This window comes from Equus asinus, chromosome 20 (genome assembly GCF_041296235.1).
Source record: "Equus asinus isolate D_3611 breed Donkey chromosome 20, EquAss-T2T_v2, whole genome shotgun sequence".
NCBI classification, from domain to species: domain Eukaryota; kingdom Metazoa; phylum Chordata; class Mammalia; order Perissodactyla; family Equidae; genus Equus; species Equus asinus.
The window spans coordinates 14,452,407-14,470,955 of NC_091809.1; the positions used below are offsets into that span (position 1 = coordinate 14,452,407).

The 18,549-nt window shown below is 62.1% G+C and overlaps 2 protein-coding genes across 2 annotated transcripts; one reads left to right on the forward strand and one right to left on the reverse strand.

The window, feature by feature from the left end:
* Positions 1 to 493: 493 nt before the first annotated feature.
* Positions 494 to 8,962, forward strand: CREB3L3 (cAMP responsive element binding protein 3 like 3). Its single transcript, XM_070491723.1, has 10 exons — positions 494 to 653; positions 906 to 1,034; positions 1,441 to 1,738; positions 2,523 to 2,635; positions 3,584 to 3,721; positions 4,269 to 4,375; positions 6,416 to 6,484; positions 7,608 to 7,692; positions 7,905 to 8,001; positions 8,210 to 8,962. The coding sequence occupies exons 2-10, from the start codon at positions 906 to 908 to the stop codon at positions 8,521 to 8,523; spliced, it is 1,350 nt and encodes a 449-aa protein (XP_070347824.1). The 5' UTR covers positions 494 to 653; the 3' UTR covers positions 8,524 to 8,962.
* Positions 8,963 to 9,587: 625 nt separating this feature from the next.
* Positions 9,588 to 17,880, reverse strand: SIRT6 (sirtuin 6). Its single transcript, XM_044752842.2, has 8 exons — positions 17,735 to 17,880; positions 15,801 to 15,928; positions 14,440 to 14,622; positions 12,714 to 12,773; positions 11,461 to 11,556; positions 11,287 to 11,367; positions 10,515 to 10,638; positions 9,588 to 10,419 (listed from the first exon to the last, which is right to left on the reverse strand). Exons 1-8 carry the CDS (start codon positions 17,798 to 17,800, stop codon positions 10,138 to 10,140), a joined length of 1,020 nt encoding a protein of 339 aa, XP_044608777.2. The 5' UTR covers positions 17,801 to 17,880; the 3' UTR covers positions 9,588 to 10,137.
* Positions 17,881 to 18,549: the final 669 nt, after the last annotated feature.

Sequence of the window (18,549 nt, forward strand, 5' to 3'; positions counted from 1 at the left end):
GAGTAACAAATACCGAACAGTCATGAACGAGTGAAGACGGTGACAGTGGGGATGGAGGAGAGGGGAGCTCCAGGTAGAGGGAACGGCAAGTGCAAAGGCCCTGTGGTAGAACAAGTTTGACTCGTTAAGTATTTGATGAATAAATGAATGATAGAAGGTTCTAGAAGGAACTGGTTGTTCCGGGCGGAGGGCTCAGGGTGGACAGGAGGTCGCCAGCTGTGATGAGAGGAGGGGAGGGAGCTCCCGGCTTCGGCAACGGTCCCCGGGGCTGGGCCTCCCGGTCTTGTTCTGTCCTGGGAGGGGACAGGACCCGGCCCGGGGGCCCGACGTCCGGGAAGCGGGAGCACAAACAGGCTCGGAAAGTAGGGAAGAGGTCAGCACAGAGCCCGCAGCCCAGACTTCGGCCTTTGGTCCCCGGCCCCGCGACGCGGAGATAACGGTCTGCCCTCCCTCCCGCCACCTGCTGTCACCGGGTCCCCGCCCTGCCCGTCTGCGCCCGCCCGCCAATCAGCCCCCGGGGGCGGGCTGGGACCTCCCGGGGACTTCGCGGCATCTCCGGGGGTGGCCGCAGACACCAGAGCGGCCGGCAGCCCCGCGGCGGGTGGCCCAGACACAGCCGCCACCTCGCGCATGGGGATTTAGCGGCTGGAAAGGTGAGCGCGGCCCGGGGCCCCCGGGGGGACGGGCGTCTGTGACAGGAGACTGTCCCCGACCCCCAGAGGGGCCGCCTTCGTCCCCCCTCTGGGTCCCCCCCAACGTCACGCATCTGAATAAAGACCTCGGCTCTTAGGGGGCTGATCGGGGCGCGAGCTCGGGCCGGAGGGACCGCAGGGCAGCGGGGTGCAGACGGGACGGGGGCCGACGGGGGCTGTGCGACCCCCACGCCTGTCCCCTCGCCGCCCCAGATGGCGTCCTCCGCGTGTCCCCTGGGCCCCATCGACAGCCTGGAGCTGCTGGACCTCCTGTTCGACCGGCAGGACGGCGTCCTGAGACACGTCGAGCTGGGCAAGGACTGGGGCCCCGGCCAGGACCAGGTGGGGACCCCGGGCGGGCGGGTGGGCTGGTGACCGCCAGCCGGCCAGGACCCCGCTCGGCCCCGTGATGGCATTGCACCTCTCAGCTACCCCAAGGGGCAGAGAGCTCTGGCCTCTTCTCACAGGTGATGAGACCGAGGCCCAGAGAGCGGCAGTGACTTGTCTGGGGCCACACAGCAGTTTGGTGTTGGGTCCAAACCCAGACACGGCTGGGTGCTGTTCCCACGCTCGCTACGTGATTGCGTTCAAGCCCCAGCAACCCCTGGGGAGGAAGGAGCGTTAGTTTCTCCCATCTTGCAGAAAGACAAGGGGAGCCCAGAGAGGGTCAGTGGCTTGCCCAGGGTCACACAGCAATCCGCAGCAAAGCATAGACCCAATTCCCACCCCTCCCTCGGGGTCCCAGCAGGTCCTGCTGGGCCTGGACTCTGAGGATTTCCTCAGCTCCATCCTGGGCTCTGGAGACTCGGTGGCCGGCTCCCCGCTCTGGTCTCCCGCGGCCAGCGACAGCAGCAACTCCGAAGACCCGCCCTCCGACGCCCAGGACACCCCTCCCCGCGGTGGGGCGGCCGCCACCCCCGCGGGCTGCCCGATGGCGGAGCCTGGCCCGGGGCCCTGGCCCTCCTACCGCCCCAGCCCGCCCTGGCCCACCCGGCCCCCGGGGGCAGCGACCCAAGCGCTCGAGGCCTCGGTGGCCATTGACCTGGGTGAGTCCCGCGTGGTCGCCCTCTGCCCTCGTCCCGTCCCCGGCGCCGTCCCCGTGGCCCGCCGGCCGCCCTGGGCCCATTTGCCAGATGGCGGAACTGAGGCCCCGTGAGGTTACAGGACGGGTCAGAGCCACAGAGCTGGCTGGGGCCCCAGGCGTCACACTGGCCACCTCGTCCCTGTGCCTCCCGTGCCCGGCTCACGGTCGATGCTCCGCGTGACGTCACGGGATCCCAGGCCCTGGGAGACACCGCCAGCGGGCATCCTTTGTCCCTCGAGTCTTGCAACAGCCTGGGAGCTTTTATTAGTCCCATTGCGGAATTAACGAAACTCAGGTTCAGAGAGGTTTAGTGACTTACCCAAGGTCACACAGCTCCGCCCATTCGGGATTAGAACCGAGGGCTAGCTGGCTTCCAAGTCTGTGTCGCCTACAGCGTGTCAGGCACCAGGGGGGAGGGAAGTGGAGGTGCAGTCAGACCTGTCCGTGGCCGAGGGCGAGATAAGACCCGGCCGGCCTGTAACCCTGGGTGGTAACGGCTGCTCCCTCCTGGGTTGGCGGTGGGGCCCGAGACCGCGTCCCGAGGCATCTGGGTTCCCACCTTCCAGCAGAGGGGAGACTGAGGCACGGGCCAGGGCTGTTCCCGTCTCCAGGCCTCAGGCCCCCCAGCTGTCCCAGCACCTTGGGGGCAATCCCGGGAGCCTTGCTGGAGGCGGCAGCAGGAGCGGGCAGCTTGGGGCCCCCCCGCCTGACACCCACGCTGTCTCTGTCGCCTCTGTCCTGCTCAGAGATGTGGAGCCTGGGCCCCCACCGTGCGGAGCGGGCTGAGCCGGCCGCCGCGCCCCCCGGCTGCAACCTCACGGTCAAGGACCTTCTCCTCGCGGGCAGTGGCGCAGACGCGGTGAGTTACCCGCCCACCTCGCGGGGCCTCAGGGCCGGGCGGGACGGTGGGGTTCAGGGCCCCGACACCCCCATTTCTGAGTCTGGAGGACTGAGTCCCAGGGGGGCGCTGGCGTTGACCCCGGGTCGCAGTCAGGGCAAGTTGGCGGGTTCGGGTCCCGAGGTCACCATCTCCTGGGCTGTTTTAAGAAAGAAACAGCTGCAAGTTCAAAGCCAAGCGCCCCCCGGAGGCCGGACACTCGCGAATGCTTTAAACGTATCGTCATCTCATTCACAGCAACCCCGGAGGCTGGGGCTCTGAGCATCTTAATTTTACATAAGAGGAAATGGGCCCAGAGAGGTTCAGTCACTCGCCATAACTCACACAGCTGTGCTGACTCCATCCCTGGGCCGGCCTTTTGGGCCTGTTGTGCCCACTGCACGCTGACCGAGGGCCGTCTACCTCGCCCAGGTGCTGTGGACGGGGACTGGGGACACAAGACAGCCTTGTAGGAGGGAAGGGTTCCAGTGTTCCTTCTTGAGATTCCTTACTTTTTTTTTAAAGTTTACCATAAAAGTGGCACACCACATGTCACGGTTTTTGCCCCTTTATTTTTTGACCTTGACGGTTTGTTGTGGCGATCGCTCCGCACCATGATATGGAGAGACCGTGGTTTTTCACAGCTGCATAGTACTCCACGGGACAGCCGAGTCATGCCTTATTTAACTTGTCCTCGATTTGTTGGGTGTTCCCATAGCTCCCAGTCCTTTGCTGTTTCAGACAGCGCTGCAAGGGACGTTCAGGGTCCAGAACAGTGCCTGGCATGTAGTAGCTGGTCAATGCACAGCTGTCAAGTGACTATTCGTTAAACAAATGACAAAGCCGTCCCTTTGCGCACGCGGGAGGGTGTCTGCAGGACGCGTCCCTGGACGTGGAATTGCTGTGTCAGTTTCCCTGGTTTTCCCACAGACACAGCACCAGCTGGCAGCCCCCCACCTACTGCGACCCGGGACTGGGCACTGCCAGGAGCTGGTGCTGACAGAGGACGAGAAGAAGCTGCTGGCCAAGGAGGGCATCACGCTGCCCACCCAGCTTCCCCTCACCAAGGTGGGTCGGCGGGACCCCTGACTCCAGTCTCTGCCCGTTCGTGAAGGTACCCGCCCGTGAGTCGCCCCTTTAGGGCTCCCACACTAGAATATTAGGACGTGGCTGTCACCAGGGCCAGGAAAATTGTCCTCGAAGCCAGCTTAACAGGGGCTCTCCAGTTTGCCGCACTCCCCACCCAGCCCTAATGCCATACCTGAGTTTGCCAATTGGATTGGAAGACCTACTCTGGATGTGGGCCGGCCCCAGGACAGGTGTTGTTCCCGGAGACGGCCAGAAAGGCAGGACAGTGGCACCAGCGCACAGAGTCTGGTGGCCCGTTACTAACTGGGGTCAGGAGCTGGGAAGAGTATCCGGACCCAGGATGCTCCTAGAGACCCTGCAAGAGTTTAGGGGCAGGAAAGCCCATCTTCAGGTCCTCGAGAGTCTGTCCCCGGGTCCCCGGGGCTGGGGCAGTTCACGTGGGAAGAGAATGGGGCGAATTGTGGGGTCCGGACAGCACAGCGGGCCCCCCGTCCTGACCCGGCCTCCTCCCCGTGTCGCTCGGCAGTACGAGGAGCGAGTGTTGAAAAAAATCCGGCGTAAAATCCGGAACAAACAGTCGGCCCAAGAAAGCCGGAAGAAGAAGAAGGAGTATATCGATGGTCTGGAAACTCGGTGAGCCCTGGGGGCGGGGGGGCCCGGACGCCACACTCGGGGGGAAACTGAGGCCAGAGAGGGGGGACGCGATGTGGCTAACATCACCGTTTTGGGGGATTGACAAAATGAGGGTTGTTTTCCCCTCCCTGGGAGAGACCATTTTCCACGTGAATTGCAAGGATGGAAAGATGCCCGGAGGCGGCTCGGGGCGAGGGGTTCGGGGTCCCTTTATCCCCCAGAAGATGTGGAGCCCAGAAAGGAGAAGGTATCGCCATCTTGTTCTGGCTCTTTGCATGAAGACGGGCCCCTTACGTCTCTTGTCTGAGCATCGCTGGTCCTCAGGCCTGTCGGGGACGAAAAGAACAAGAGAGGCTCGTTCTTGTCAGAACTTCCTCATCCTAAAAACTGTGCCTCAATTTCCCCCAATCCCCGCTCTCTTAACCCATTCAGGCTACTGAAGAGACAGGCTCTTTCTTCTTGAGTCGAAATGAAAGCTCGCTTTCTAAACCGAGAGTGACTTCATGGCATGTGACAGACCCACTTGGGTGTCCTATTTCTTCCCGGGTCAGTTTTGGGGAACTTCGTCAACTTTTTCCGGGAACTCGGCCATTTCCAACGTAGGGACATGAAAGGGGTCATTGTTCGCTCCCGTTATTTTTTAAGCTCTGCGCTCTCTATACCTACACTTTTCTAATGACTCACGTCTCATATTTGTGCTTTCTCTTTCTCCCCTATTTTCTTGACCCATCTTGCCTAAGGTTTGTCTATTTTATTATTCTTTTCAGAGAATGAGTTTCTGGCTCTTCCTCCTACCCAATTGTATTTTTGTTTTCTAGTTCTTTCATTTCTACTGTTAGCTTTCCTTGATGTTTTATTTTGGGGGGAGCTGATTCTGTTAGGTTGTTTTTTTTTTTTGGCTAATTTTGAAACGTGTGTGTTCAGCTCACTGAGCTGCACTATATTCAGGCTATTCATTTTCCTCTGAGGACGGCTTTAGCTGCATCTCACACATTTTTGATTTGTAGTGTTGTCATTACCATGTGGTGCCTAGGTCTTCCCTCATTTACACTGTGGGTTTTTCCTTATCCCATGAGTTATTTAGAAGGAGGGTCTTGGGCTGGCTCGGTGGTGCAGCAGTTAAGTGCACACGTTCAGCTTCAGCGGCCCGGGGTTCACCGGTTCGGATCCCGGGTGTGGACGTGGCACCACTTGTCAAGCCATGCTGTGGTAGGCGTCCCAAGTATAAAGTAGAGGAAGATGGGCATGGATGTTAGGTTAGGGCCAATCTTCTTCAGCAAAAAGAGGAGGATTTGTGGTAGATGTTAGCTTAGGGCTAATCTTCCTCAAAAGAAAAAAAAAATAGAAGGAGGGTCTTTCCTCGGGAGAGTTTATTCTCTTCCCTGGTTGCGAGAGGAGGACCAATGTATCCTCATGCTGTGATCTGAGCATTTCATCTCCACATCCGAGTGGTCGGGGCCAAGCCCACATTCACAGACAGATGCAGATGGGAAAGATGGGGTCCCCAGCCTGGACCCCAGAACCCTAAATGGAGGGATAACCATTGTCTTGCTCCTCAAATGCGCCCGGCAAAGCAGCCCTAGTCAACTTTGCCTCATGTCCTTCTCCCAACCACTCGGGGAACCAGGTCCTTGTAACCCCGCTTTACAGATGCACTGAAGTCAGAGAGCAGAGTGGCTCAAGGTCACGGGGAGGGGAGGATTGTAACTCGGGGGTGCTTGGACTCCCGGTCACCCTGCTCTTCCATCTCCTGGAAGCATCGCTGCCTGAGCTTGGCGTTCCATTCCCCACCCTGGGGGCTCGGACTGGAATGAAGTCCCCCGCCCCCCACGCCAAGGTGGAGACGAGACCGCAGAGCCAGGCAGACCCGGGTTCCAATCCTGGCCCCGTCACAGACTTGCCAGGGTGACTTTGGATGAGTGACTGCCCCTCTCTGACCTTGGGTTCCCCTTCTGTGAAGTGGGGCCTCACAGGGAGACATCCGTTGGGCCCGCTGGTGACAGTCATATTCTGAATGTCACCGTGACGCTGTCCCTGCAGGATGTCAGCCTGCACAGCCCAGAACCAGGAGCTTCAGAGGAAGGTCTTTCATCTTGAGAAGCAGAACCTGTGAGTCTTGGTCCAGCCGGGGCAGAGGACTGGGGGGAGCCAGCTTCTAGGCTCTCTTGCAGGAGAGGTGGACAATGGCAGGAGCAGGGGACAGCCTATGTGATGGCAGAACAGAGCAGGGGGTAAAGGCTTCACCTAGGCAGAGGGCAGGCTGCATAGAAGAGGGGTTTAGATTTGGGGCCTTGATGGATGTATAGGAGTTCACTAGGGGGAAGTTGCTCCCGGTGGAGGAAACCGAATATGAACGGCCAGAGGCTAGGAGCACGGTGTGTTGAAGAACTGATTCCGTCTAAAGGGCACATACATTTAGTCAATATTTATTTAGCATGAGCTCTGCGCTAGGCAGAGTTCTGGGCACTGGGACCACAACAGTGAGCAAAAGAGACACAGTCTCTCCACTCAGAGAACTCACACTCTGGTGGTTGACATACTCAAGACGGAGAAAAATATATAAAAGATCATTCAAATAGTGACAGCCACTGGGAATGAAAGTGAAGAAGGGTGGAGCCATACTCTGGGATGGAGGGGCTATTTTAGGGAGATTAGATAAAGTGACATTTGTTATGGGACTTGATGGATGAGAAAGAACCAGCTACAAAAAGACCTGGGGGAACAGGTCCTTGGTACAGAGGGCACAGCCTGTGCAAAGGCCCTGGGGCGGGAATGCTTGTGTGTCAGAGGAATAGCTAGGAGGCCGTGTGGCTGCAGCAGAGGGAGGAGGGGGAGGGAGGGAGGAGGGAGGGCAGGGAGGGGATGGGGCATGTCGTGCGGGGCCTGGAGGGGCCGCGGGGAGGACTTGGCTTCTCCCCTGAGGGAGGGGCAGCCCTGGGAGGGTGGGGAGAAGCCAACTCACATTTGGAAAGTGCCCTCTAGCTACTGCGTGGAGTGTGAACCCTAGGGGGGCAGGAGAGGCCTGGGGGGGGGACCAGAGAGGCCCAGGTGAGCAATAGTGGTGGCCCGGATGGAGGAAGAGGGGTGACAGACAGGTGGGTGGGATGGTCAGTGGAGATATTGCGGCAAAGAGGAAGGGTCTGGGGCTTTTAAGAGCAGCGGGGCCTTGAGAGACGGACAGAACTCAGACCGAGGCCCCGGGGGCTCAGCAAGGGCCGCTGTCTCCACGAAGGTCGCTCCTGGAGCAGCTGAGGAAACTCCAGGCCATCGTGGTCCAGTCCACCAGCAAGTCGGCCCAGACGGGCACCTGCATAGCGGTGAGCGCCGGCCCCCGGGGTTAAAGGGGTCCTCGGCCCTGGCGGAGGGGAGGGGAGAGGAGGGGAGGGGAGGGGAGCGCGCATAGACGCGTGGCCCCGGGGGCCCCGCCCAAGCACCATGCAGCCTTCCCGGCCTCAGTTTCCTGCCTGTGAGAGGAGCGTGCTCACGGGCGCAGGGGAGGGATGGGGTGACCCCGCCCCGTCTCCGCCAGGTCCTGCTGTTCTCCTTCGTGCTCATCATCCTCCCCTCCATCAGCCCTTTTGCCTCCAACAACGCCGAGAGCCCCGGAGACTTCGCACCCGTGCGAGGTAGGCGGGCTGGGGTCGCTCCGCCCTCAAACGCCCTTCGGATTGAACCGTGCGCACAACCCCTTTGGCTCCCCAAGTCCTCCCCCCCCCGCATCCTGGGAGGGGGAGGGAGTCCCCTTGCTGCTGTCCCCCCGAGGCTGGGGGCGAAGGAAGGGAGGGACGCCAGCTCCCACCCCAACCTTCGTGACTCCCCCCCACCCTCGCTCAGTTTTCTCCAGAACTTTGCACAACGACGCCGCCTCCCGCGTGGCCCCCGACGCCACACCAGGCTCCGGGGCTCCAGGACCCTGGCCCGAGGCTGGCGCGCCCCAGGAAGGGTCTCCGGGCAGCCCAGGGTCAGATCGGGAATCGCGCCACGTGCTGGCTCTGGATAACTCGATGGAGAAGCTGGACAACCTGACCCTGGCCTCGGGCAACTCTTCAGAGGAGCTGCGTCGGGCCACCCTGCTGGACTGGGCCTCGCCCGAGCCGGCGCTCAGCCCGGGGCGCGTGGGGCTGGAGGCCGCCGGGGAGGAGCTGTGAGCCCCACCTGGACGTGCCACCAGGCCCCTCGGCTCCGGGGCACCGCAGTGGACGGCGACAGGCATGGGGAGCGGAGGTGAGGCTGAGCCCCCCGCGGAGACGCCAAGATGGAGATGCACCAACTCATGGGGCCACGAGGCCTCAGAAACACGCGCACACAGACCCGGGCGCGGAAGGGAACAGGCAGACGCGTACAGACTGACGCACAGACCCAGACAGACAGACACACGCGCATGATGCCCGTGCCCGGGCCTCCTCCCCGCCTCCTCGCACACAAGGAGGAGGAAGCGGCCGGGACGGCAGGGACCTTGGCCCCGGAGCGCGGGCTGAGCTCTGAACTCCGGACGGCCGTGGCCACAGCCACCCCTCCCCTCTTTCTGGGGCCGCCGAGACCCCTAATAAAGTATTTGGACAGAACAAGGCTGGCGCGGAGGCGGGGTGGGGTGGAGGGTGAATGAGAGTCTGGGGCTCCCCGGTCCCCAGCAGGAGGGGCTGGGCCGGCCCGGGATGGGGCAGGGAGGTGGCGGGGGGCCTCCGGACCCCCCCAGGCTGGAGAGCGGCCGGCGCCAGGCCAGTCACGCCTTCAGCACCCTGGAGAGCGGCGGCGGGCGGAGAGCGGGCCGCGCTGGGAGCGCGAGGTCCTGGGGGCTCCGGGGTCCCCACGAGGCCCTTCAGGAGCATCCGCGGAGGGGGTGGGGCAGCTGCCTTCCTCGGGGGCTGGGCTGCCCACCCTGCTGGGTTTCCGGATGAGGAGACTGAGGCGTCGGAAGTGAGGGGTCCCGCCCAAGCTCCCGGCTGCGCCTGCCCCCAGCTCCTAACGCGTGACCCCGCCCTGCCCGCTCAGCGCAGGTGCCCGGGGGCCGCAGTCGCCACCAAAAGCGCTGGACAGATATTTAAAAATCATGCAAATAAGTACATCATTATAAACTGAGGGCTCAAGGAATACCAGCGGCCGGTGTTGCCCACCCCCCCTTCGCCCCCAGGCCTGGATTGTACAGAAGCCCTGGGGCGAGGGGACCACGCACTCCTGCCCCGGGGGCTAGGATCTGGCGCAAGGTTGCAGCCGCTACACACAGACTCAGATGCGAGAAGTTCTGCTTTTATTGCATTGAAGGCTTTTCTGGAAGTCTGGAGGGAGCCAGATGGACCCACCTCTTTCTCCCTCCAGCCCCAAAGGCAGTGCCAGCCTCTCTGGTCTGTCCCACGGTTCAGTTTGGCTCTGAAATGGGGGCTGTGCCTCCCTTCCCTGCTGGAGGGACTCTGAAGGCGGTTTTGGGGAGCAGGGGCTGGGGGGTCTGAGGGCCCCAGGGGCGGAGAGTTAATTCTGGTCAGGCTGGAAACCAGGCAGGGCCTGGCCACACCTCCCAGGACATCCTGAGTCAGGGGCCGGGGCGTCAGTTCCAAGGTCGGGGTCCAGGGTAGGAATGTTCCTTCCCGGGTCCCCACCAGAGGCCCCTGGAGCTAAAAGGAAGGGCCCCGGGGCCAAATGGAGCCCAGCTCTCAGGGCCCTGAGGTCTCCCCTCCGAGGACAGAGACAGGTGACAAAGTGAGACGGGTACGAAAAAACGAATCCACGGTTCCTACAAAAAGCCCCACCCTCCCCGGGCCCCCTGGTCAGCTGGGCACCGCCTCGGCCTTCACCCTTTTGGGGGGCGTGCTGGGGGCGGGGCTGTCCGGCCGCTCCCTTTTGGGGCTGGCGGGCCCGGAGCCGTTGGGCTGGGCGGGGGGCTCGTCCTTGGGCCGGAGCTGGGGGGCGGGCGGCCGGGGCAGGGGCGGCAGCGCCCTCTCCAGCACGCGGGGGCCGTCCCAGGCCGGGATCTCCAGGCCCAGGTGCTTCATGAGCCGCGTCATGACCTCGTCTACGTAGCCGTGGATGCGCAGGTCGGCGTGGCGGTCCTGCGGGGGGCGAGGACGGGGACGAGTCGGCGAGGCCGAGGGCTCCTGGGGGCCCGGGGCTGAGGGGGATGTCGGGGGCGCGCTGGGGCACCTACGTGCTTGGTGGGCTGCAGGTTGACGATGACCAGCCGGCCCCCGCGGCGCTTGGTGGCGAGCGGCAGGTTCCCGCTCGGCCGGATTTGCAGGGAGGTGCCCAGTGTGATGGACAGGTCGGCGTGCCTGGGCCGGGAGGCGGGGCTGGTCTGAGCCCCTCCCCCAGGGCCTCGCAGCCCTCCCCCCCCCCCCCCCCCAGGCTGGGGAGGGGCCTCCAACAACCCTCCCCGCCCCCAACACGCCAGCCCTGGGAGGCCGGCTCACCCCGCACCCATCTCTGCTCTCAAGGCCCGTCCACACCAGCTTCTTGTCGCCCTGAATCCCGCCCCTGCATGAGCCGCGTCCCCACCCCGTTGGCAGAAGCCCAGTTGTTGATGTGGGCGGGACCTTTGACCCTTGGACTCCTGGATTCCAATCCCAGCTCGGTCACTTCCGGGCTGGGTAGCACTCGACAGAGGGGTCACCTTGCAAAAGCCTCAGTTTCCTGGGCTGTAAAATGGGCCAGGGCAGCACCCAGCTCGGGCCGTGGGGAGGATGGTGCGTGTGAGGCCCCCCCCCCCCCCCCCCCCCCCCCCGCCCAGGGCCCGGTGTGCGAGGGCTCAGTACACAGGAGCTGCTGTTATTACGGGCAAGTGAGGCCCAGAGAGGGCCGCCTCCTCCAGGAAGCCTCCTCTGACTCCCCCTCTGAGCTGGCATCCCCTGCCCTGGGCTGGCGCTGGCTGTTTCCGCCCAGGTCCCCGCCCGCCCCACCCTGGGCTCATCCGGGGCTCAGACCTGCTGGCCTCGTCGGCGAGAGTGAGGTCCCTGTCGGGCAGAGCATCTTCCCAGTCGAGGATGGTGTCTCTCAGCTCCCCCCTGCAGTGGTGAGGGCAAGGGGTGGTCAGCATGCAGACTGGCCCCCTACCCCCCACCCCCCCGGGGGCCAGGGCAGGGGGAGGGGTCGCTCACCTGCAGGCCCGCAGCCCCCTGGCCTTGGCCATGGTGCACAGCCGGCCCGTGGCCTTGAGGCCCATGCTGCCCACGACGGTGTCCCGGACGTACTGCCTGTGTCGGGGAGGAGGGGGGCCGGGTCAGCTGGTCACCTGGTCCCGGGGGTGCCTGCCCTGCGGCCCCGCCTGGGTGGCTCTTGTTCTTGTGGGGGAGCCGTTCTCCCAGGGCAGTGGGGGCCACAGGACCAGGACCTAAACACAGGAGACATCGAACAAACCCAGACGGCCTGGCAGCGGCGCGGAAAACAGGGAAAGGTCAGAGCCGCTCCAGATCCAGGAGACTAAAGCGTCGTGACAATGACATGCACAGCGTGACCCTGGACCAGGAAAGAAACAGCGACAGCCGGAGCCCTGGGGCAACTGGGGACTGAATCATCGTGTGACGTCGTTTCTACATTTCCCAATGTGAACAACTGCCTGGTGGCGGGGGGAAGACAAATGTCTTGAGGGTTTTGGGGCAAAGGATGCGGTAGTCCACCCCTGAACTGCACAGCAGATACCCATCACACGGAGAGGGAGGGGACACAAATTGTGGCAAAATGGTAATATCGGTGAATCTAGGGCAGGACCAGCAAACCATGGCCCCTTGGACCAAACCCGGCCCTCCACTTTGTTTCTGTAAATAAAGTTTTATTGACACCCGGCCACGCCCACTCCTTTGTGTGCTGTCTACGGCGACCCTGCCCACTAGGCAGCGCCTAGGGTCACCACCCAGACCGCCTGGCCCCCAAGGCTGAAGATATTTTGCGTCTGGCGCTTTATAGAAAAAGTCTGTTGATTCTGCTCTAGGTGAAGGATGAGTTCAGCACAGGGTTCTTGCGAATTTTCCCTAGGTTTGAAATTTTCCAAAATAAACGTGGCCCAAAAAGTTTCTTTGAAAAGTGGGGGCCCCACCTGTGTTCTGGTCTCAGCGACTGCACCTGCGGGGGAACGGGGAGACCATCCATGTCTGTCATTTCAGGTTTCCCTGTTTGCGGTGTTGGTGACAGTGGCCACAGGAACTGAATGCAGCTCCCCAGGAGGACAATGTGGCCCCCGGTCCCGCCCTGGGAGGGTGTCCCCCCCGCCATCCTGCCCTGCCCCCTGGGTCTCTGGGAACATTGGAGTCAACTCATCAGGCCCTTTTGCAGGGTCCAAGCTGAGAAGTGACAGAAAAGGGGGCTGGCGCCTGGGTCAACCCCACCCTGCACCCCCCCCTCACGTAGCACTCACGTCTTACACTTGACACATTCTTCTACAAACATGTTCCCGTGCAGCTCTGCCAGCTTGTCCCTGTGGGAGAAGAAGGAAGAGGCTTCAGGCCCGGCGCCAAGCCCTCCTCCTCCAGGAAGCCTTCCCTGGCCCCTCAACCACAGGATCAATGGGCTCCCTCCTTCCGGTTCCTCCAGCTTCTGACTCCACCATCAGCGTGCTGTGCAACCCTGCGCAGGTGGCCCAGCCTCTCTGAGCCAGAAGAATCATTAACTCCTGCGGCTCACCCTGCCTTCGCACGTGAGCAGCCCATTCTGTTCACAAAACCCAGCCTCGAGCATTTCAGAACCTCCCCAAGTGGCCAGGTCCAAAGGACAGGAATTCGAATTCCCAGTTTACAAAGGAAGAAACTGAGGTGACGGGTGGCCCGGGAGCCTGGACTTTGTAAGCTGAGGAACGTGGGCTCAACTCCCAGCTCTGTCGCTTCCCAGCTGTGTGACCTTGGGCAGGTCACTCAACCTCTCTGGGCCTCAGTCTCCATTTGAGGAAATGGGACAAGCGTCCAACTCTTGGGGGGTCTGGGGGAACGATGATCAGGCCTGGAGGGCTCCGTGTCACCTCTTTCAAGTCACAGCCTCCCTGCCCTCTCTGTTAAAAGCCACAGCTCCCCGCCCCACCCCCTGCTGTCTTTATCTCCCTGGCGATGGTCACCGCTGGACATAGGACTGAATTTGCTTATTTTTCTTGTTTTCTGCCTGTTTCCTCGAGACTGGAGTGAAGGCCCAGGAGGCCCGGGCTCCCTCTCCGTCTGGGGCGCTCTGTGTCCCCCGTCTAGGACCCTGCAGTGTGCACCAGGCGCTGAGCCAACAGTTGTTGGGTGCGCCCCGTTTGCTCCTGTCTGCGCCCAGTCGGTGCCGGTGGATTGGCGTGTCCCCCCCAGTGCACACACACTGGTGGCCCTGCGAGCGCCTGGGCGGTGGGTGCTGGGGGTGGCCCGCGGGCAGCAAGGCTGAGCCGTCCCCACACCCACCCCTCCACCTCTGGGAGGAGACGGAGCCAGCGCCACCCTGTCCTCCAGCTGTGTAGAGAAATGGACTCCCCGGGGCCGCCCCACGTTCCTAAAAAAAGCCCTCACCCCCGCCCCCCCGGCCACTGAAATGCATTCACTGTTTGCTTTCATTTCTAGAAACATCCACACGGGCCAGAAAGGCTAGGTCCGCAGCCAGCTGTCTGGTTCATTACTCTGGACCGGAAGACGAGATGCCTGGGCTCACGGCCCTGCCGGGGCCCCTGGGTCACCCCAGCCGGGGAGGCTGGAGGTAGTTTCTCAGGCATTTGTGTGTCGAAATGGATGAAGGCCCAGAACCTGGTGGCATCTCTGGGTCCTAAGAGCTACTTGACGCGGGGACCAATTTTATTTCCATGCCCACGGCCTGGACGGAGGACGCAGGCCCGTTTCTACAGAGCAGGGGACGCTGCGCCGCTCTCCTTTATAAGCAGAGAGGAACCCCCACTTCTCTGGAAGGCCCCTGGGACCAGGAAAGGGGCGTGCCAACTCTCGGGATGTCCCCAGGCGGCACTGACGAGGACAGCTCTGCTTTACGACGTCCTACTAAGCGCCAAGCCCTGTTCCTGGCCGCCTGGCTGAATCGCCACATAGGTCTCAGCGGGGGGGGGGCGTGTCACTGAGCCCCATCGGGCAGATGAGGAACCCGGGGCTCGGAGAGGGGCCGGAGCTGGCTGTCACCTGGGGAAGCCGGAGCGCACGTGGAGCCCGTCCACGTTCTGGCTGACCAGGAAGCGCAGGAGGCCCACGCGCTCCAGCTGCACCAGCGCCATGTGCGTCTGAGTGGGCCGGGCCATCTCGAAGGTCGTGTCGAACCTGGGGGCCAGGCCCCGCTCCTCCATTGTCCAGACGCCATGGGGACCCCTGAAGGCGGCAGGTGGGGAGAGACGGAGAGAGAGAGAGGGAGGGAGGAGGGGAACAGGGAGGGAGGAAGGACATGGCACATGAGAGCAAAAATTAGTTATTTAATGTGACCGTCACTTACTGCTGCTGCACTGAGCCTAGCCTTGTGCTGGGTGATGCTGGGGTCCTAGTGGACCCAAGCCCTGCTCTCGATCTTATGGGGGGAAACACAGGCAGACACAGCCCCTCCAGCCTGTGGGGCTGGGGCCCCATGGAGGTGGTGAAGGCCTGCGTGGGGAGGGTGGGAAGGCCCCCTGGACGAGGCTGAGCTGTCTCTTGAATTGTGAGGGGGAAGGGCAGGGAAGTTCAGACAGAACGGGCGAGCAGAAGCCTGGTGGGCTGGCAACAGCCTGGGAGTTTGGGCCAGTGCAAGTGGTCTGGGGTCTGCAGTGGGAGCAGCAGGGGCTGAGGGTGGAAAGAGGACTGAGGGCGGGGTCAGGAAGGGCTTGATTTCCAGCCCCAAGTGCCGTGTGGCAATGGGGAGCCATGGCAGGTTATGGAAGGGGGGTGGAATTCACACCTTGGAATTCTAACATTCCTCCAAGAATGAGGAATCGGTTCTCCTGCTATGCGAGTCTGGGCTGGGGGCCGAGGGGCCTCGAAGAGAGTACAAATGCAACAGGCCTGCATTATGGGGCAGCGTTGCAAACTCAGCCCCTACAGGGGCCACCCGGGGGCCGGCAGTTTGAGACCCCTGCTTTTATCCAGTCTCACGCCCTCATTTACAGGTGAGGAAACTGAGATCTAGACGGTTAAGCCACTTGCTGGACCCCCAGGCCTGACGGGAAAATATTTGCAAGTGAGTGTGGACTCATCGTCCCTGATGTCAGTTTTCCCCGTCTAGGCAGCCACGCACAGCGAGCCTAGAAAACTACATTTCCCAGCATCCCTTGCAACTAGGTGTGGTCAGATGACCCAGTTCTAGCCAATGGGGTGTGTGTTGGATGTTGGGTGTGACTTAAAGGGACATGTCTGAAAGGGAGGGGTCTTTCCCATCCCCAACGCCCCAGGGTGCAGGCGGATTATTCAGGACTCAGCCATGGGGAGGCAGCAGGAGGGCTTCCAATGGCTGGTGTCTGGGGCTCACAGGGAAGACGTGTGGCGGGCCCTGCCTCGACTTCCCCTCCAGGCCCACAGACCTGAAGTCAGGGATGCCCGAGGCGGTGCTGATGCCTGCGCCCGTGTGGAACACCACGTTGGAGGACTGCCAGACCAGCTGTGCCAGCTCCCACACCTTCCGCTCCAACTCGTCTGGGGGGTCAAAGATCTGTCGTCGGTGGGAGAGCAGAAGGGAGTGGTCAAAACGTGTCCCAGCGGCAGGACCACTAGCCACAGGCTGAGCCACCCCTGCCTTGCCCAGGGGGAGGAGAATGGATCGGAAAGGGCAGCTTGTCCTTGTGTCTCTCCTCTGCCCGCAGCCCTCCAGGGCTCCTCCCCTCCCGTGGGGAGAAGCCCACATCCTCCCGGCGGACCTCCAGACCCTGCATGACCTGCCCTGTCCCCTCCCTGCCCTCCCTCCTCCCTCTCTCCCCCTCACTACCTCTCCTCCAGCCACACGGGCCTCCTCACTGTTCCTCCAACATGCCAGGCCCGGGCCTGCCCCAGGGCCTTTGCACAGGCTGTGCCCTCTGCCCAGGACACTCTTTCCCCTCAGATACACACTTAACTCCCTCCCTCGCCTCCTTTAGGTCTTTGCTCAAAAGTCATCTCATTTGCACACCCACGTTCATAGCAGCATTATTCACAACAGGTAAAATGTGGAAGCAAACCAAGGGTCCATCGACAGAAGATGGATAAACACAGTGTCTGTCCACACCCTGGAATATTACGCAGCCATGAAAAAGGAGATCCTGACACCTGCTCCCGCGTGGAGGGACCTGGAGGACGTGATGCTCAGGGACGTGAGCCAGACACAGAGGGACACACACTGTGTGGTCCACTCACAGGAGGTCCCCAGAGGAGCCACATCCACAGAGACAGAAAGTGGATGGGGGGCCAGGGGCTGGGGGAGGGGTGGGAGTCAGCGTTTCATGGGGACAGAGCTTCAGTTTGGGGAGATGGAAAGTTCTGGAGATGGATGGAGGGGATGGTGGCACAACCATGTGAATGTGCTTCATGCCGCTGAGCTGTGCCCTTAAAAATGGTTAGAATGGTAAATTTGATGTTACGTGTATTTTACCACAATAAAAAAAATTGGGGAAAAAAAGAGCTCGATGATGCCCCCCAGAACCAACTGGTTTCAGTGCAGCCCCCCTGCCCATCACTCCCCGCTTTACTCCCTTGCACCCCAGCGTCTGACTTCTGATATGTCCTTGCTCCGTGTCTGGCTCCCGGCTAGACGGACGGGTTTTGTCTGTCTAGCTCTCTTCTGTGCCCCCAGGGCCTGGAAAATGCCCTGCGCACAGTAGGCGCTCAATCTGTGCTTGTGGAATAAATCGAATAGCGCGCAGGACAGAAGAGTGGGGCTTCAGGAGGGCGTCACCCCCTCCGAGAGCTCGGTAATTGTCTGACTCAGGGTGAAGGGAGCGGCCTGTATGGGACGGGGCCACCCTCCTCCCAGCTACAGAAGGGAAGGGAGACCCAGGAGGCAAGTGACCTCCCGAGGTCTCAGTGTGCGCAGGGGACCTGCTCTGGGGGTGGCTGGAGGGGTCTGACTTACACCCGTCCAGCTCCCTCCCCAGCTCACGCCCTTGCCCATCACGCTCAGGACAGGGTCACCTCCCCAGCCTGGCATCTGACACCCCACTGGCCTAGTCTGTTCTCCAAGGTGTGTGTGTTCATTCCCACCGCCCCGCCTGTGCCCTCCGCCCGGAGCTCCGTCCCCAGCTTCCCCATCAGAACTTCAGGACTTCCCCGACGCGCGTCCTCCCCTCGGTCCCCAGGGCCCGGAGCTGGGCGTGTGCGCGTCCCCGGGCGCGCAGGGGGCGTCACTTCCCGCCCCCTCCCCACTGGGAAGTCCCTCCCATTGTCTAGCCTCAGTGCCTCCTGATACTCCCACAATGCCCCGCTGCCGCCCGGCCCCGCCCAGCCCGCCGCGCTGGGGGCAGCCTTCGGGACCCCCGGCCGCGCTCACCTCGGGAAGGCCGCACTTGCCCTTGTCCGCGTACGGCGACAGCCCCGCCGCGTAATTCACCGACATCCTCGTCGCCCCGACGGGAACAATAAAGTTTCTCTTGTTGAGGCCGCTTCCGCCGGAAATGGGGCTGGAGGGGCGGGAAAGGGGAGGAGCCGCATTCCCGACCTACGTGCCTGGCCGCTCCTCCCACGGCGCATGCGCCCTGCCCTGACGCCGCAGGCGCCATCTTTACTGCTGGCAAAGAAGCCCCGTTGCCCGGCAGGCGTTGGCGGAGGGCGGGGAGCCGGGGCGGCCGCCCACGTGAGCTCTCCCGTAGCTTCTAAATCGGGGGGCTCGGCCATCGGTGGCCCCAGGCCCCTTCTTCACAAATGTGTAAACTGAGGCCCCAGGACTCTGCTTCCAGTCCAAGTTTCTTCCCCCTGCACATTTCAGAAGTTGATAAAGTTACAAATGGAGGGTACCTGTCCGTAGGGAGTGGAATTTGGGGCCTCACTAAGGAGGGTCTTGAACGCCGCTCTAAATCATCGGGACGTTATCTGGGTGGATGGCAATGTCCACTCAGCAGGACAGGTCCGGACTGCGACGTGAGGCTAGAGAAACTAGCCGCTCAAGGTCACGGTGGCCTTGAGGACTCATTTAAGAACCACGTGTTGAGCATCTACTGTGTGCTGGGGGGACACTGGAGAACAAAGGTGTCCATTTGTGGCTAGAGGTGGACCTAAACAGGTGACCGGGCAGTGATGACTCAGTGCGATCCGGCTGCACTGAGGCAGCTCGGAGGGGGCACCTGACCCAGCCTGGGGGCATCCAGG